At 37.5% G+C, this 15,000-nt stretch overlaps 1 protein-coding gene across 2 annotated transcripts in view; it reads right to left on the bottom strand.

Moving 5' to 3' along the window:
* The window catches only part of NRDC (nardilysin convertase), a 61,191-nt gene that overhangs the window by 20,517 nt on the left and 25,674 nt on the right, over positions 1-15,000 (bottom strand). For both annotated transcript variants that reach the window (XM_080921595.1, XM_080921594.1), the window contains 10 exons: positions 14,319-14,392; positions 10,918-11,013; positions 9,624-9,746; positions 7,279-7,336; positions 6,444-6,517; positions 5,077-5,146; positions 2,962-3,039; positions 1,211-1,331; positions 1,076-1,134; positions 750-804 (listed from right to left, as the gene is read on the bottom strand). In XM_080921595.1, the coding sequence (XP_080777721.1) occupies positions 750-804; positions 1,076-1,134; positions 1,211-1,331; positions 2,962-3,039; positions 5,077-5,146; positions 6,444-6,517; positions 7,279-7,336; positions 9,624-9,746; positions 10,918-11,013; positions 14,319-14,392 (808 nt within the window). The remainder of the gene's footprint in view (positions 1-749; positions 805-1,075; positions 1,135-1,210; positions 1,332-2,961; positions 3,040-5,076; positions 5,147-6,443; positions 6,518-7,278; positions 7,337-9,623; positions 9,747-10,917; positions 11,014-14,318; positions 14,393-15,000) is intronic.

Raw genomic sequence — 15,000 nt, 5'->3', positions numbered from 1 at the left:
AACTTTATCACAATACTCCTGTAGCTTCTGTACATATGCATGTGTGTACACGGGTGCACTCAAGTGTATGCCAAAGGTAAAAGTTGAGACAGAACTTCCTACACAGGTCAGGCTTGCCTCTGCCTCCCGTGTGCTGGAATTAAAGGTGGGAACCACCATGCCCAGCCCTACTTATATGGGAGCCAGAGCCCCAAACTCGGTTCCTTGTGCATATATGGCAAGTACTTTACTTACTGAGCCAGTGTGCCAACCCCATAAAGTTCTTTCCCTATGGACTTCCAATTCCCTAGATTATAAACAAATATGTATTTGGCAAGCTCAATTCAAATTTGTTATATCCACAAAGACCTTTAATCAAAGAATAACTCCTCTCCCTTAAGTCCCAAAGCTCAAGCCTTCTTAATATTTATTACACATGGTAATTACTACTGATTACCATATAAAATATCTTCATAATATTTGAATTCCCAAACTACTGAATTCCATGGCAAGCTCCCCCTTGAATGTTTATCAAAGAGGATAAGCAAAACAGTAATATCATCACACATCATGACCCATGTCATGGGCCCAGTCTTGTCCTGTAACTTAACATAAATGCTAAAAGCAAAAGAGTCAAGGCCACCTACAGATGAACATGACAGAGTGGTACAATTAAAATTCCAGTGACACTTCCATAAGGTGAAACAATGGTCACACCAGTTCCAACCTGTTCATAGATAACATGCAAAAGGGAATTTGAATCCTAATACCTGTTCTTGGTAATGAAATTCATTATCCTCAATTTTCTGAATCTCTTCAAAAACTCTGTGAAAAGAGAACACATGACAATTAGAAAATATATTAGAATTTCTCATTGCAATTGCCCAAAAGAAAAGAGCCATAAAAATCTAAAGGGCAGGGTAAATATGTGTCTAACATTATAGCACACACTCAGATGTGGAGGGATCAGAGTAGAGCCGACAGAGAAAACAGTAAGAAATGACAGAAAACCATCTTGGAGAACTAAGCATTTCTGTGGGCAGCCTGAAATCAGAGTTGTACTAGGTCTTATTTTCATCCTAAGAATATTTATTACCTTTTCTCTGGACCGAGCTTCTGCAGCATTTTTAAATACTGAAAGACAGTGTGAGCGACCTGTAAGTAGAACATTTCATTAGTCTTTTGCATAAAGTAGTATCTAGAGAAAAGAAAAATAACTCCACTTACTTACCTCATAAAAATGTTCATATCCCTCATCAGTCAATGTAATAGAAATGCTGAACACTGAGTAAGTAGAATTTTGCTCAAAACCTGTCTCACCATTTCCACCAAACAATGCAAGAGCCCAGCACCTACAGTTGAGAAAATTAATCTAATTAGTACGCCTTTAAACTAACAGTCAGCAACATTTCTATGTAAAATTTTGGGACATGAGCTTTTGATGTAAACATAGACTTTATTATTTTTATTACTTATTATATATAAGTACACTGTAGCTGTCTTCAGACACACCAGAAGAGGGCATCAGATCCCATTACAGATGGTTGTGAGCCACCATGTGGTTGCTGGGAATTGAACTCAGGACCTCTGGAAGAGTACTCAGTGCTTTTAACCACTGAGCCATCTCTCCAGCCCATAAACATATACTTTTAAGGGTTAATGAAGTTCTGTTTGTTTGAGACAAGAGCCACACATAGTTCTTCCTAGGTTTGAACTTCGGTAATCCTCCTGCCTCTGCCTCCTGAGAACTGAGATTACAGGACTGTGACATCACACTCAACAATGTTAAGTTTTAATGCTCAAATTTCATGAGCACAAGAACTCGCAGTTCATTTACGAGTCAACCTGATGCCCATGTGATTACTAATGAAAAATAAAGTGAGAGCACATCAATTAACTGTATTACAGTCAGAGACATTTCACTTTCATTCTTGACCTTGCCTGCTAGAAGTCTTAAAACACATAAAATATAACCCAACTTGCAATGTCAAATGAGTTCTTTGAGACTATTACCTATCCTACATGGGTTAACCAGCAAGGCAGCAATGGGAATAGAGTGTTCCTGGTTAAAATAACCCCAAAAACTCAACTCAGAGGGCATCTACCAAAATAAAGACTTTGCAAGTCCAAGAGAGCTCAGGAAGAAAAGAAATGCGTGCCGCAGGGCTCACACCTCACATCCTGATGGGATCACATGTGCGCACTGCCACTACCATTCTCAGTAATGACTGCCCTCTCAATTTCTGCAACATGATATATCTTAAATATTATTTCTATAAAATTTTCATTTATCTTTATTCTCAAACCAGTACAAAGAAAAAGGCCAGAAACTACAGTACACTCCAGATTCTACAGTTCTATTCCATTGTTTGGTTAGAAATGAAGCAGTTACTCAGATGCACTAGGACACACTCTACTAACAGCTGCATAGACCTTCCTTAGCTCCACATTTTCAGTAGGATTTTTCTACACTCCACTTTCTGGGTTGGAAACCCTAGAAAGTCACAGCATTTAAATTGAGTAACTTACTCAGATTTTCACATTAGAACTACACTTTTTATATACTTATGGAATCAACTTAATTTTCATGTATAATTTTGTTTTAACTTTGTAATTATTTCCAACATACACTTAAAAGACCTCAAAAATATGACCATTAGTGGCTGAAGAGATGACTCAGTGGTTAAGAGCAATGGCTGCTCTTGCAGAGGTCGTGGGTTCAATTCCCAGCGCCCACATGGTGGCTCACAACCGTCTGTAACTCCACTTCCAGGAGACCTGACAAAACACCAGTGTACATAAAATAAAAATAAATAAAAAACCTAAATAAGGTCATTAAAATGACCTGGATTATCATTATGGCTATCATTAGCATTTTGATTCCAGACCTTATAACAACTAAAGCAAAGCAATGCATGATGAAACCTACTGTTTATTATTTAGAAACTGTTATAGAAAAATGCTTAGTAATTGAACACTTGCTTTTTTCTAAGGTAAGAAAGAATGCTGCCTTTGCCTTCATGTCCAACAAGCCAGGAAATATAATGAAGTGGCTTCACCCTTAAAAAAAAGAGGAAAGGTCAGAAGTCAAAACAAGGTTTAAATATACAAGGTTTGAGAATCTAAGCTTATTCTTGTGAAGTCAGTAAATCTAAAATTATAATCAGCTAGCAGCCATAATATAAAAACAGAAAATTTTAAGACATTACATGTAAACTCACTAAAAGAGCAGAATAATTCCAAAATGTGAGGTTGCTAGTTTTTTTTACAAGAGAGGTAATTTTTTAAAAAGATTTATTTATTGTATATAAGTATACTGTAGCTGTCTTCAGACACACCAGAAGAGGGCATCAGATCTCATTACAGATGGTTATGAGCCACCATGTGGTTGCTGGGAACTGAACTCAGGATCTCTGGAAGAGCAGTCAGTGCTCTAACCACTGAGCCATCTCTCCAGCCCCCAAGAGTTGATATTTTTATTATTTTTACTTTCTGAGGTTTCCTTCTCTCTCTCTCTCTCTCTCTCTCTCTCTCTCTCTCTCTCTCTCTCTCTCTCTCTCTCTCTCTGTTCTCCCTCCCTCCCTCTCCTTCCTTCCTCTCGAGCCTCTCGAGCACTTATGTGTAGATTTGTGCACGTGCATGAGTGTGTGTGCATACGAACATGTGCACATGTGGAGGCAGTGAAAAATCTTAGGTATTTGCTTTATGGTCTACCTGCTCTGAAACAGGGTCTCCCGCAGGCCTGGAGTTTCCCAATCAGATTAGACTGGCCGGCCAATGAGCCCCACAGACCCTTCTGACCCCCATCTCCCAAGCTCCCTCTACCGTAATACAGGCTAACATTTTAGAACCCAATATATGAATATATGAATATATGAATCAGTGTCCAGAGTCAGATCTTTACAAAAACTTTCATTACTGTATCAAGCTCTATGATTTAAAATTTAAAAAAAAAGTTATGCTAAAGGCTGGAACATTTAGAGTCTAGTTTCAGTTTAAGTACAGTGAAATCTTGAACCAAAGATATGATTTCATGTGTTTTTGTTTTACTCTTCATCTGACTGACCACTTACTATTTACAGAATCTCAGGCAACTGTTATTACCACACAATAATAACGAATGTAAAACTACAGTGTTCAAATTCTTCTGTCATTAGTTTCTACTATAATTTTAAAGTATGTTCCCCAAAATAAGATTTATCCAACATACACACACACACACACACACACACACACACACACACACACGAGTAAATCTAATTAGGTTTCAAAGTTCATTGAGGTAGTATGTTTGTAACACAATAAACACATGGAGACTTAGTACTGGCTGTCATGCCCACAAAAATGTATTCAGTTCTTGAAAAAAAATCAAAATATGATTCCAGCTCTGATACACAATTCTCAAAGCCTTCACGATGTAAACTAAAATATGAACTGAGTTAGTTATACACATACTAGATTGGCACAGAGTAAGGCAGCTATGGACTAAGTCCAAGCTGTGCTGCTAAAACATTGATAAACTGGTATTTTTACCCGAGTTTATATAATCCCCTAACTTACAGAAATAAATCTTTGAAACTTAAAGCTATTTAACTTTCATTTTTGATAAATAAATAAAAGATACATGTCATGGAAATTAATTATAAATTAATATATTTTACTCTACAACTACTAAAAAGTAATTGGTAAAGTAAACATTAATACCAAATGTCTAATTTTAAAGATTCAAGTAAAGTAACTCATAAGAAAAATCTAGTTTTGGTTTTGGTTTTTTGAGACAGGATTTCTCTGTAACCTTTGATGTCTAGAACTCTTGCTATAAACTAGGCTAGCCTCAAACCCAGAGATCTGCAAGCTTCTGCCTCCTGAGTTCTAAGACTAGACTAAAGGTGTGCACCACCACGCCTGGCTGAAAATTCTAGTTTCTCTACCCAGAAAGAAAAACATGAAATACCTAAAACCTGGTAATCTAGTAATTAAATTCCAGGTTAAAAGACACTTGGTTTTTAAATGTAGAAACCCTAAATTTAAAATCACCCAGCCTTCCCTGGTTGTGATTTCCAGATTTAATGATGCAAATCTCCCTTGAAGGCTCACCTGTAATGCTGTTGCTGAGGAGGAAGAGCCCACGTGATGGTCAGAGCATGAATTTTTCTGATTGGAACAACTTTAAAACAAGTCAGAAGAACTGTTGTAAGTATTTTTCCATAACATTTTCTGTTCTAAGAACATATTTTTTTGGTTCAATGTATTTCATCCTCCAGAAATCACTGGATGGTTAAGATACAGCTGTTATTTCAAGTTGCCAATTTTCTAATTTGAGTAATTCTGCTTTAAGCAAGAATAAAAAAGAATAAGGAGACAGAAATGCTAGAAAGGATAAAACCCTTCTTTCATGAAAGGTGTGGGTCTAAGGGTTAGGGGTCCACAGCAAAACCCACTCCTCTTTCCTGGTTCCAGTGCAGGATCATCATAAAACCCATTTGCATTTAAGTCTTCCTGCGTCTGTCTGTTTCTCATGATCAAATGTGTGCAGTGACTAAAGTATTCCTGGAGATTCTGAGTCTATGAATAATCTAGAGCTAGAGCAGCAGAAAACACTCTTTGCTTAACAGGATGAAGCCTGAAGCAGAAAGAGTGTGCCAAAAGCAGCCACTGATGGGAGGAAGTGGGAGGCGGACCCTGGAGTAGAGATGCAGAGAAGAATGAGGCAACTGGGAGGGGGAGAGAGAGAGGAAAGGAGGGAGGGAGAGAGAGAGGGAGGGAGGGAGGGAGGGAGAGAGGGAGGGAGGGAGGGAGAGAGAGAGGGAGAAAGGGAGGAAGGGAAGAAAGAAGGAAGAAAAAACAACTACCATGATTAAAAGAACAAAGAAAAGGAGGAGACTCAGGAACGTCTCTATAACATTCATTGTTGGCAAACTAGAAAGTAAATTATAATGTGATTATCTAACAACTCACTGTACAGTTACTACAGATGCCAAATTTTAAAAAAGATAGTATACATATTTAGTAAGCATACATTTTCAGAATCTTTCATATTTTACATTAATTTACCTATAAGAAATTTGCCAAAAGTGTTTCTCTTCCTAGTAAGACTAAAAGAGGCCCTTCCCTTTCCTGTTCACTGACCTCAGGCCCTCTTAATTTAACAACTATCATTACGTGTAACTAAGTTCTAAAAAATAATTTTAAGGTATTTTCTCTTTTCTACTTTTGCTTTCTTAATGGAAGAATGAAAAGGTGGAGGGGAGGAGACAAGAAGAAAAGGAACATGAAAAAGACAGGGAGCAGGACGCAGACCAGCAGCCACAGACACCACAGCTCGCCAGTGGCCACTGTCCCTGATTAGACCTCGACAGTTACCATTTCCACTGCGTTTGCATTTTCAAGAAAATTGGCAGTCTTATATTTTAGGAAAGGCACTAAAGTTATTTCAAGCAAATTTAAGACTTAGATTCACAAACCTCTATAAAGTTTGTTAAATGCTGGTGTGTCAAAAGGATCCGTTAAATGGCTAAAGTTTGGTTTAGGTAGCCCACTGAAAAATAAAACATACACATTAAAATTAAATTAGGAAGAGCCTTTATGAACAATAGCATTAGGGATGCTTCCCTGACTGACAATATTCAGAATCAATCTGTCCTACGCAGTGCTGGCTAAGAGCCTTCTCAGTATGAGCAATGGAGGAATCCTAATGACTGCATGTTCCTCTTCAGCATCAGAGACCCCGTCCTAATATTCACAGCCTCTCTCAGAGCCATTTACTCATAGCTCTCCTCCAGATGGACTTTTTGGTAGGAAAGCTGTACTAGAAATAATACTTGTTAAATGTAACAACTATATACAGAGTGATACGATATAAAAACTACTTCTTTAACAGGGACAAACAGTCCACATTCCAAACAACTGAAAAAAGGAAAGAACAAACACCTAAACAGAATTCATTCGGAGAGGTGGGTGTACGCAATATGCTCTCCAATACAGTTCTCTCTTATAATGGTTCCAAAGGCCCAGGACGGTGCATAAATGTAAAAATAAACACAATCATCAGAGGTACTGCTTAATATAAATTTATAAACATGTAACTTTTGAACTACAGAAATGATAGAAATAGGTTCCTATCGCAACTTTTCTACTCAAAAGTAATATGATCTTGATTCAGTTAGTAAACTTCCTTAAGTCTTAGTATTACAAGCTTTGTGGGGGGGGACAAAAAACAAAAATACCTCTGGGACTCACACAAAAAGGTATGTTCTTTAACTGTGGAAACTTGTAACTTACAGAAAGCAACCATCTTACTTGTTTGGTATCTGAGAGAAGATCTCCGTCACCCACTTTTCCAAAGTGTCCAGGGTTTCTTGAAGGATGAAGAGGGGAACGAACGCAGAACAGGACACACAATATCGTTAGTAAGTGTAGAGAACTGTAGCCATACTGGTGGTGGTCTCTTATACCCATGTGAATTCCAAAATACATCTTTTAGGAAGATTTCTGCTTTCCCCAGACTAACCCTTCTCTCTTTGCATATATAACTGCTTCCAGGCCCCACCTGCATATATACTTTGGTACTATACTACATCTGCTGAGGCTTTACCCACAATTCTTCTTAGGTTCGGGTATGTAGGTCATGATTAATCTTCAGTGTCAGCTTAGGTTCATTAAGACTCAAAGGACATGTGTATGGGATTATTTTCTGAGACGGCTAGTGTAGGAAGATCTACCCTGAATGTGGGCGGCACATTCCATGAACTAGTGGTCCACACTGAATAACACAAAGTGAGGAAGAAGGAAGCCAGAGAGCCAGCCTTTGCCTTTGTGCCTCCTGGTCTGCAGAGGACGTGAGGACCAGTCACACAGCAGAAGCTACTGATGTCTCAATGTGCCACCCACACCAGTCACTAGGATATCAGGACACAGGAGCAGCAGAGGCACTCTCTAGTCTTGCACAGTTAGCATGCTTTTATCATTGCTACAGGATTGCTCTGAATTATCTTACAGTACCTTATATGAGGGTGAACAAACAACTTGCCCTGTAAGTTTATGAGCAACATGAATCAAATATGAAACCACAAATATGAATCATCTGAAAAGAAAAAGCTGAGCTAGGTGTAGTGGCACATGCCTGAAATCCCAGGAGGTCAAGGCTACATGAGATCCTGTCTTAACCGTGTATGACCTATGAGTACATCAGTATACTCATAAGTACTTGGAAGTTACTCCATAAATAGACTTGTTTCTATGAGAGATAATTTGTACAAGATGATCTTATGTTTCTGTGAACTTTGCCATTACTTTGTAACATATTTATTTTCTTCCATTTTTAAAAAAATACTTTATGTACAGTAGTGTGTGTGTGTAGTGTGAAGTGTGGTATGTGTACTAATATATGGGTGCTGGTGGAGACCAGAAGAAGATGTGAGATTCCCTAGAACTATAGTTATATGCAGTTGTTAGGCACCCATCATGGATGCTAAGAACCAAAGTCTGGCCCACTGCAAGCACAGCAGGCATTCTTTGCTGAGCCATCTCTCTAGCTCCAGTTTTTAATCAGATAGTGAAGTAACTAATACTTCATACTGATTCAAACATCCTATGAAAGTAGAACACTTGACCCTTGAACAACATGTGGAAATGTGGACCCCTAGAATAGTAAACACACACACACACACACACACACACACTTACCCATATTGGAATATATGTGCCTGATCTGTGATTGTGCATATGTACAGGCATGTGTTTATTATGTATGGAAGCCAGAGGCCAATGTCAAGTGTCTTTCTCAATTGTTTTCTATCTCATTTTTGAGACACGATCCCTCGCTGAACCTGGAACTCAGAAGTTCAACTAGACTGTCTGGGCAGCAAGCTCCTGAGATCTGCCTTTCTCTGACTCTCAAGCACATTATAGGCAACACACGGGTGCCTGATCTTTTCGAAGGGGAACCGAGATCCTCATGCTTACAATGGCAAGCAATTTGCCTACTGAACCATACTTCTAAACCCTGTTAGAAAACTTTTAGACTATCCCTAAAACTGGCTACTAACAGCCAGCTCTTGACAAAAGCCGTATCAGTAACATAACCTACCTATTGACATGTACTTGAAATCTATATTATACGTTATATATGGTGAGGACTATTCAAGTACTGAGACCTTTTTTTAAAAACCCACAAAAAAACCAAAAAAGGCTACAGTAGTTTCCTAGAGCAGATTACATATCCGTATGAACATGATTGGCAACCTTATGCAGATGTCACAGCAGTGGAGAGGAATAAGAAACTACACTGGTAGTAACTTACTAGCATTAATTTCATGTTACTCTTTAATACAGCATCTTAACATCTGTTTACATTTCTCTCTGCTATAAATGATGCAATGTGTTTATCCAGGTTTAGAGTAAATCTATTCTTTTATAGATTTGTATATATTTTATGATAGTAAATAAAATATTATGTACATATATTTATGTATTCATGAAATCAAATTTCTCTTAATTCTTCCCCCTAGGCTATGTGTTTCATCTGAAAGTTTTTCCAAAATGTTGCAAACTTTCAAAAATAAACTGCATGTAAGTGGACTCCTGCTATTCAAGATCTGTCAATCAGGGGCAAATGACACTGAGGACGTAACAGACAACACTACCTTTGGACTGAACAACTAAGGTCATGTAATGAGCAGAGTAGTAACGCATCCAGAATTCTCTCAGTCTGGTATATGTGTCAATGTTATTCTTCTTTGGTTCATGCTTGAGTGTCTCAGCATTTCCTATAAAAAGATGAAAAAGTTAAATATTAGAGAAGTAACTGTCAAAGGTCCTCTACACCAACAATGAATTTCTACATGCTTACAAAGCCTATGATTTACCCAAGTGACATGTAGAAACAGCATAAGCCAGGAGACAATTCTGAATAGATACATAGGAACCTCAATGACTGACAGCAACTGCCTAAATTTCCTTGCTTGATAGTTTGGTATTAATTTGGTTTTCTTCTCTGAATTATTTTACCAAAATTCTGCCTAATTCTTAAAACATAAAAAGCTAGGATGCTGTAAGTCACACAAAGACACAGGGAAGTATTATAAAACAGCTGTCAAGGAGAGCGATCCATTCTGGTCTCCACACTATGACTTCTACCAACCATACAAAGCCATATCGTATGTAAAGCAGATGCTAGTTCAACAGCTTACCTGTTAAATAAAATTAGGCCACAGCTCAAAAAGTATTAGAAAAATCATTCCTGGGTATCTCTGGATAAATGGAAACATCAGGCTGGGGTACAGACTTTACAGTCAGATAACAGATACTCAAACCCCCATCAAATATTTATGACCTGTGTAAATTAAGCAAATCACACAACTCCAGAATATGCTTATCTTTAAATGGAGATTATAATGGCACCGCTCTCTTAATGAACAAATGCTGTAACGCACACATAGCCAGCACAGTGTCTGGCCCTTAGACAGCACTCACAGAATGTCCAATTCCATTCTAGCAACACCCAGTACTGGAGGACCAAGCACAAGCATGCTCACACCTCACTTTTGGAGAGCTGTCTAGCTGCATTCTTAGAAGGTAAAGAGCACTCAGCTATCCCAGTGCCATTAACTGTTTTTTCATTTGGGTGGTCTGGGTGGGTTTTTTTCTTGTTTTTTTTTTTTTATTTTGTTGTTGCTTTGCTTGGTTATGACAGGGTCTCATATATCCCAGGCTGGCCTGTATGTTGAAGATGACATTGAACTTCTGATTCTCTCACCTCTACCTCCCTGAGGAATAACATGAATGCGCCCACCACACCCAATTTTATGCAGTTCTGGGGATCAAATCCAGAGCTTGTGCTTTCTAGACAAGCACTCTACCAACATTTCTATCCCTCTAATCAGTTTGTCTTATTCTCAGCTTCCTTACCTAGAAATAAGATAAATTATAGTATCTTACCCCAAAAAAACTTCCCCATAGGATGTCCAGGTCTAGCGAGACTTCCAAACAACATTTCTTTTCTGTTTGCATCAGAAGGTCTTGCAAGCTGATACTCTGTCAGTTTTAAAGAAATGTTTTCAGTAAAATGAAATTTAATTATTTTCTTGATTGTCTGGAAATTCAAGCTTACAGAACTTAAAGCAAGCAGTAATAAAACTGAATTTAAAAATATGCTATAAAACTGAAGCTGGTAACTCAACAACCTAAACTTGGTCCTATAACTTAATCAATCATTCTGAGTAAACTGATCACCTTTCTAGAGTTTTCTCTTATTTTCAGATGAGGCAAAATAATTAATGATCTGAATGTTTCAGCTCTAGATTTTTTTTTTTTTAGTTTTTTTAAAGATGTATTTATTAATTATATATAAGCACACTGTAGCTATTTTTAGAGATACCAGAAAAAGCATCTGATCCCATTATAGATGGTTGTGAGTCATCATGTGGTTGCTGGGAATTGAACTCAGGACCTCTGGAAGAGCAGCGAGTGCTCTTAACCACTGAGCCATCTCTCCAGCCCCAGCTCTAGATTTCTAAGTCTAAGAATTCTCTGAAGAAAGCACTAATAAAAAAATGCTGTCAGTCTTCAGACCTGAGACCTTGGTCATATATTCTGTTCAAATATCATTCAAAACAACTATGTTGATAATAAAGTATGATAATTAACAATTGCTTAGAAGTCACAAGTATCTTTGCTAATGCTACAGTTGCAATGTTTATATCTCCCTAAAATTCATATGATAAAACCCGATCTCCAATGTGACAGCTTTCAAAGATGAGGACTGTTAAGTGTTTAGATCATAAGCTCTCATGAATGAAATGAGTGTGCTTATAAAAGTGATCCCAGTGCTGGAGAAATGGCTTAGGCACTGAAGGCTCAAAGCCAAAACAATAAAGCTACCCCAGAGAGCTCCCCTGCCCCTTCTGTTATGTAAAGGTAGCAGTCTACAAATATAGAAGCAGGCCATTGCCAGACACCAAATCTACAGGTGCCTTCACACTGGGCTCCTTAGCCTGTACAATAGAGAGGTGCTGACCTTGTGAGCCCCAAGCCTGCAGTGTTCTATTAAAGAAATCCATACAGACTAGAACAGCCACAATCCTAGCTGTATCACTGAACTGGTACAACTCTGAGCAAATTACTTAACTTGTCTGATTCCATAAAGGGACCTAACAGAACTTAAACGAGCTTTTGACTCTTACTTAAGAGTACATAAGCTATGTCTTTCAAAAAAAAATTATTTACTGAACACCTACTGCTCATCAGACACACAGACACACACACATGTAATAGCTGATAGCAGAAATGTCAATAAAAGCCCTGTACTGAGTTGGTATTCCCATAGGAGAGGATAAGCAATAAACAAATATGTTTGTGTTAGTGATGGACACTGTAAAGAAAGGCTTTTTAAGAAGCCACTCAAGCTGTGTTTGAAGGACAATGAGATTTTCTGAGTAAAGGAAGAGAAGCATAATATGGGAATGTTCAAAACAAAGAGAGGAAAAGACCATGGCACCCATGACACAAAGACAGGTCAAGATAGAACAAAATTGAAAAATCAAAAGGAAGACATAAGATCACACAAGTACAATCATGAATGACTACAGATCCCCAGGGAGACCATGACTGCAACGCTGTGTTCTCAAACCCTCTAAGCCTCATTTCATCAAGGACAGTAACACAAAGAAATAGTACTCAATAGATGCTAATTATTAATTATCATGGGGTAAAGCACTGCAGAAATTTGTCAGGAATTGGGAGATATGAGATCTGCATTAAAGAAATTCATTTTTTTATGCCAATCTAATTGATGAGAACCAAAAGAGAAGCCAGGAAAACCTGTTAGCACAGCTAACCTGGTGAAAAACCAGATAAACTAGAAACATTAGCAGAAGTCAGTATTCAGGAATATACTTTAGTTGTAAATTATAAAGGTGACCACTAAAAATAATTTCTTCTTTGAACGCAAATATTTTTCTTAAAAGACTCTGTAAAAATATGAAGACATGGCTATAACATAAGAGAAACTATTTTAAAAGAAGTGTACATCTTGGCTGAGGTGTTCTATTGCCATGTTTCCAGCAGTACAGTTTTGGAGGGAAGTCCATTCCTAATCCTTGACATGTGTGAATGTGTTAGTTTATACAGTAACAGGGACTTTGCAGCTATGATAAAGTCATGAACCCTGAAAAAGAGAGGTTACTCGGGATTACTTGAATAGATTCATTATTACAGGAAGGGGCCTTAAGAGTGGGGAATGGGAGGATCAGAAAAAGTGTCAGAAGCAGGGATCAGAGAGGAAAGAGTCAACACTGCTGACGCTAGTAGCTAGGATGGAAAGGAATAAAGAACAGATTCTCTCTGAGTCCAAAGAAACCAGCATGCAGGCCTGAGAAGTCAGTTAGACTTTGACCTCAACAAGAAAATAATTGTGTTTTACTTTAAGCCACTGAACTTCTGGCAATTTGTTCAAGGGCAACAAACAGTTAACACCCTAGACATGCAAACACAGCCATAAAAAGTGGCTAGTTGGTAAATACAGTATAACTATCTGAACACTCAGAGAACACACTCTACCACTTGGTAGATAAGTGGGTTTAGGACATACCTTTTATCCCAATACCTCAACCACTAAGATACATTATGTAAGCAAGTATGCTTTAAGTGAGAGTAAGAATTATCATTAAAACGGTTAATTTTTTTTTTTTTTTTGAAACATGGTTTCATTCTGTAGCCAAACCTGCCCTGGAATTCAAGTCTATCCTTCTGCATCAGCTTTTCCAGTACAAGGATTACAGGAATATACCATCATAACCAACTTAAAATAGCTAATGTTCAAGGATAATTTCTTTTATAATCTTCTTTTAGCAACAAATAAATCCTATTTGATTTTTAGCATGCAAATAAATCCCCAAAGTTGAGAGAAAATGTCAGAAAGCAAAATGAAATATACTTTGTGCTAGGAATATAATTTCTTAATCCACAAACATATCAGTTATTTTTATAGCAAAATTCAAGCCACAAAGAATGCATAGCATCAGCGGCAGTAGTAACAAAGGACAAACTGTAACAATGTACCCTTGAAACGGAACCTCAGAGAAAGGGTCTCTACACACACAGAGAAACTGAAATTTTGAAGCTCTAAGGTCTAACATTAGCTTTAGGAACTCAGTATCCTTACAGATTTTGGCAGCTTGATCCTAAATGAGAGCTTTATTATCCAAGCTCGGGATAATGCATCTATTTCAATGCTGCTCTTTGAAATATACAGATAAAGTCACTTAGTTTTGAAAAGAATGAAAAATGCTAACAACCAGTTTGAATAAAAAAAATTGTTAGAAAACATAAAGTGTCTTTACCACTGTCCACAGCTTCCACCTCTCGGTCAATTGCATCTCTGATCATCAGTGGATGGATAAAGAACTGAGCCCATCTGAAAAGAACAAGAGCTTGTGTTCATCTCCATCAAACAACTTCCACTGTAATTATTTTTATTTAAATGGAGAATTGCTTCAAAAGCTACTAAATCAAAATAATAATAACCTGTATTTTTATATTTTAAAGTCCCCAAGCCACCTTGTTTCTTTGTGAATTAAAGCACTCATTCAGAAAAGTACTTAGACATAAACAAACAGATTAAACCTTTTCAGAAGTTTCCTATTCCATACCCTGCCCTTTCTTTGCAGTGCTAAGGATTAAACTATTAAACTCACAATCTCCCACACACTAGGAAAGCACTCTGCCACTGAGCTACATCTCCATCTTAAGACATGAAATGCTGCTAAGTTACCAAGGCTGATCTCTAACTCATGAGACTCCTGCCTCTGCCTCCCTAGTAGCTGAAATTACAGAGATTCAATACCCCTAGCTTTCTCTAATATATCATCTTTATACCAACCCATACTTTTGTACAAAAAATAAATGAAATTCATTCTATTCATTTAATACTGTTTTGAGTGATATTTTTAAGCTACAAAATAAAATTTGAAATGTTTAGATTTTTGTTTTAAGTATATCAAGGTTTTGCCTACATGAAATTGA

The sequence above is a fragment of the Micromys minutus genome (genome assembly GCF_963924665.1).
Source record: "Micromys minutus genome assembly, chromosome: 9".
NCBI classification, from domain to species: Eukaryota; Metazoa; Chordata; class Mammalia; order Rodentia; family Muridae; genus Micromys; species Micromys minutus.
The sequence above is the reverse complement of the archived record's forward strand: the minus strand, read 5'-3'. Positions and strand labels throughout refer to the sequence as shown.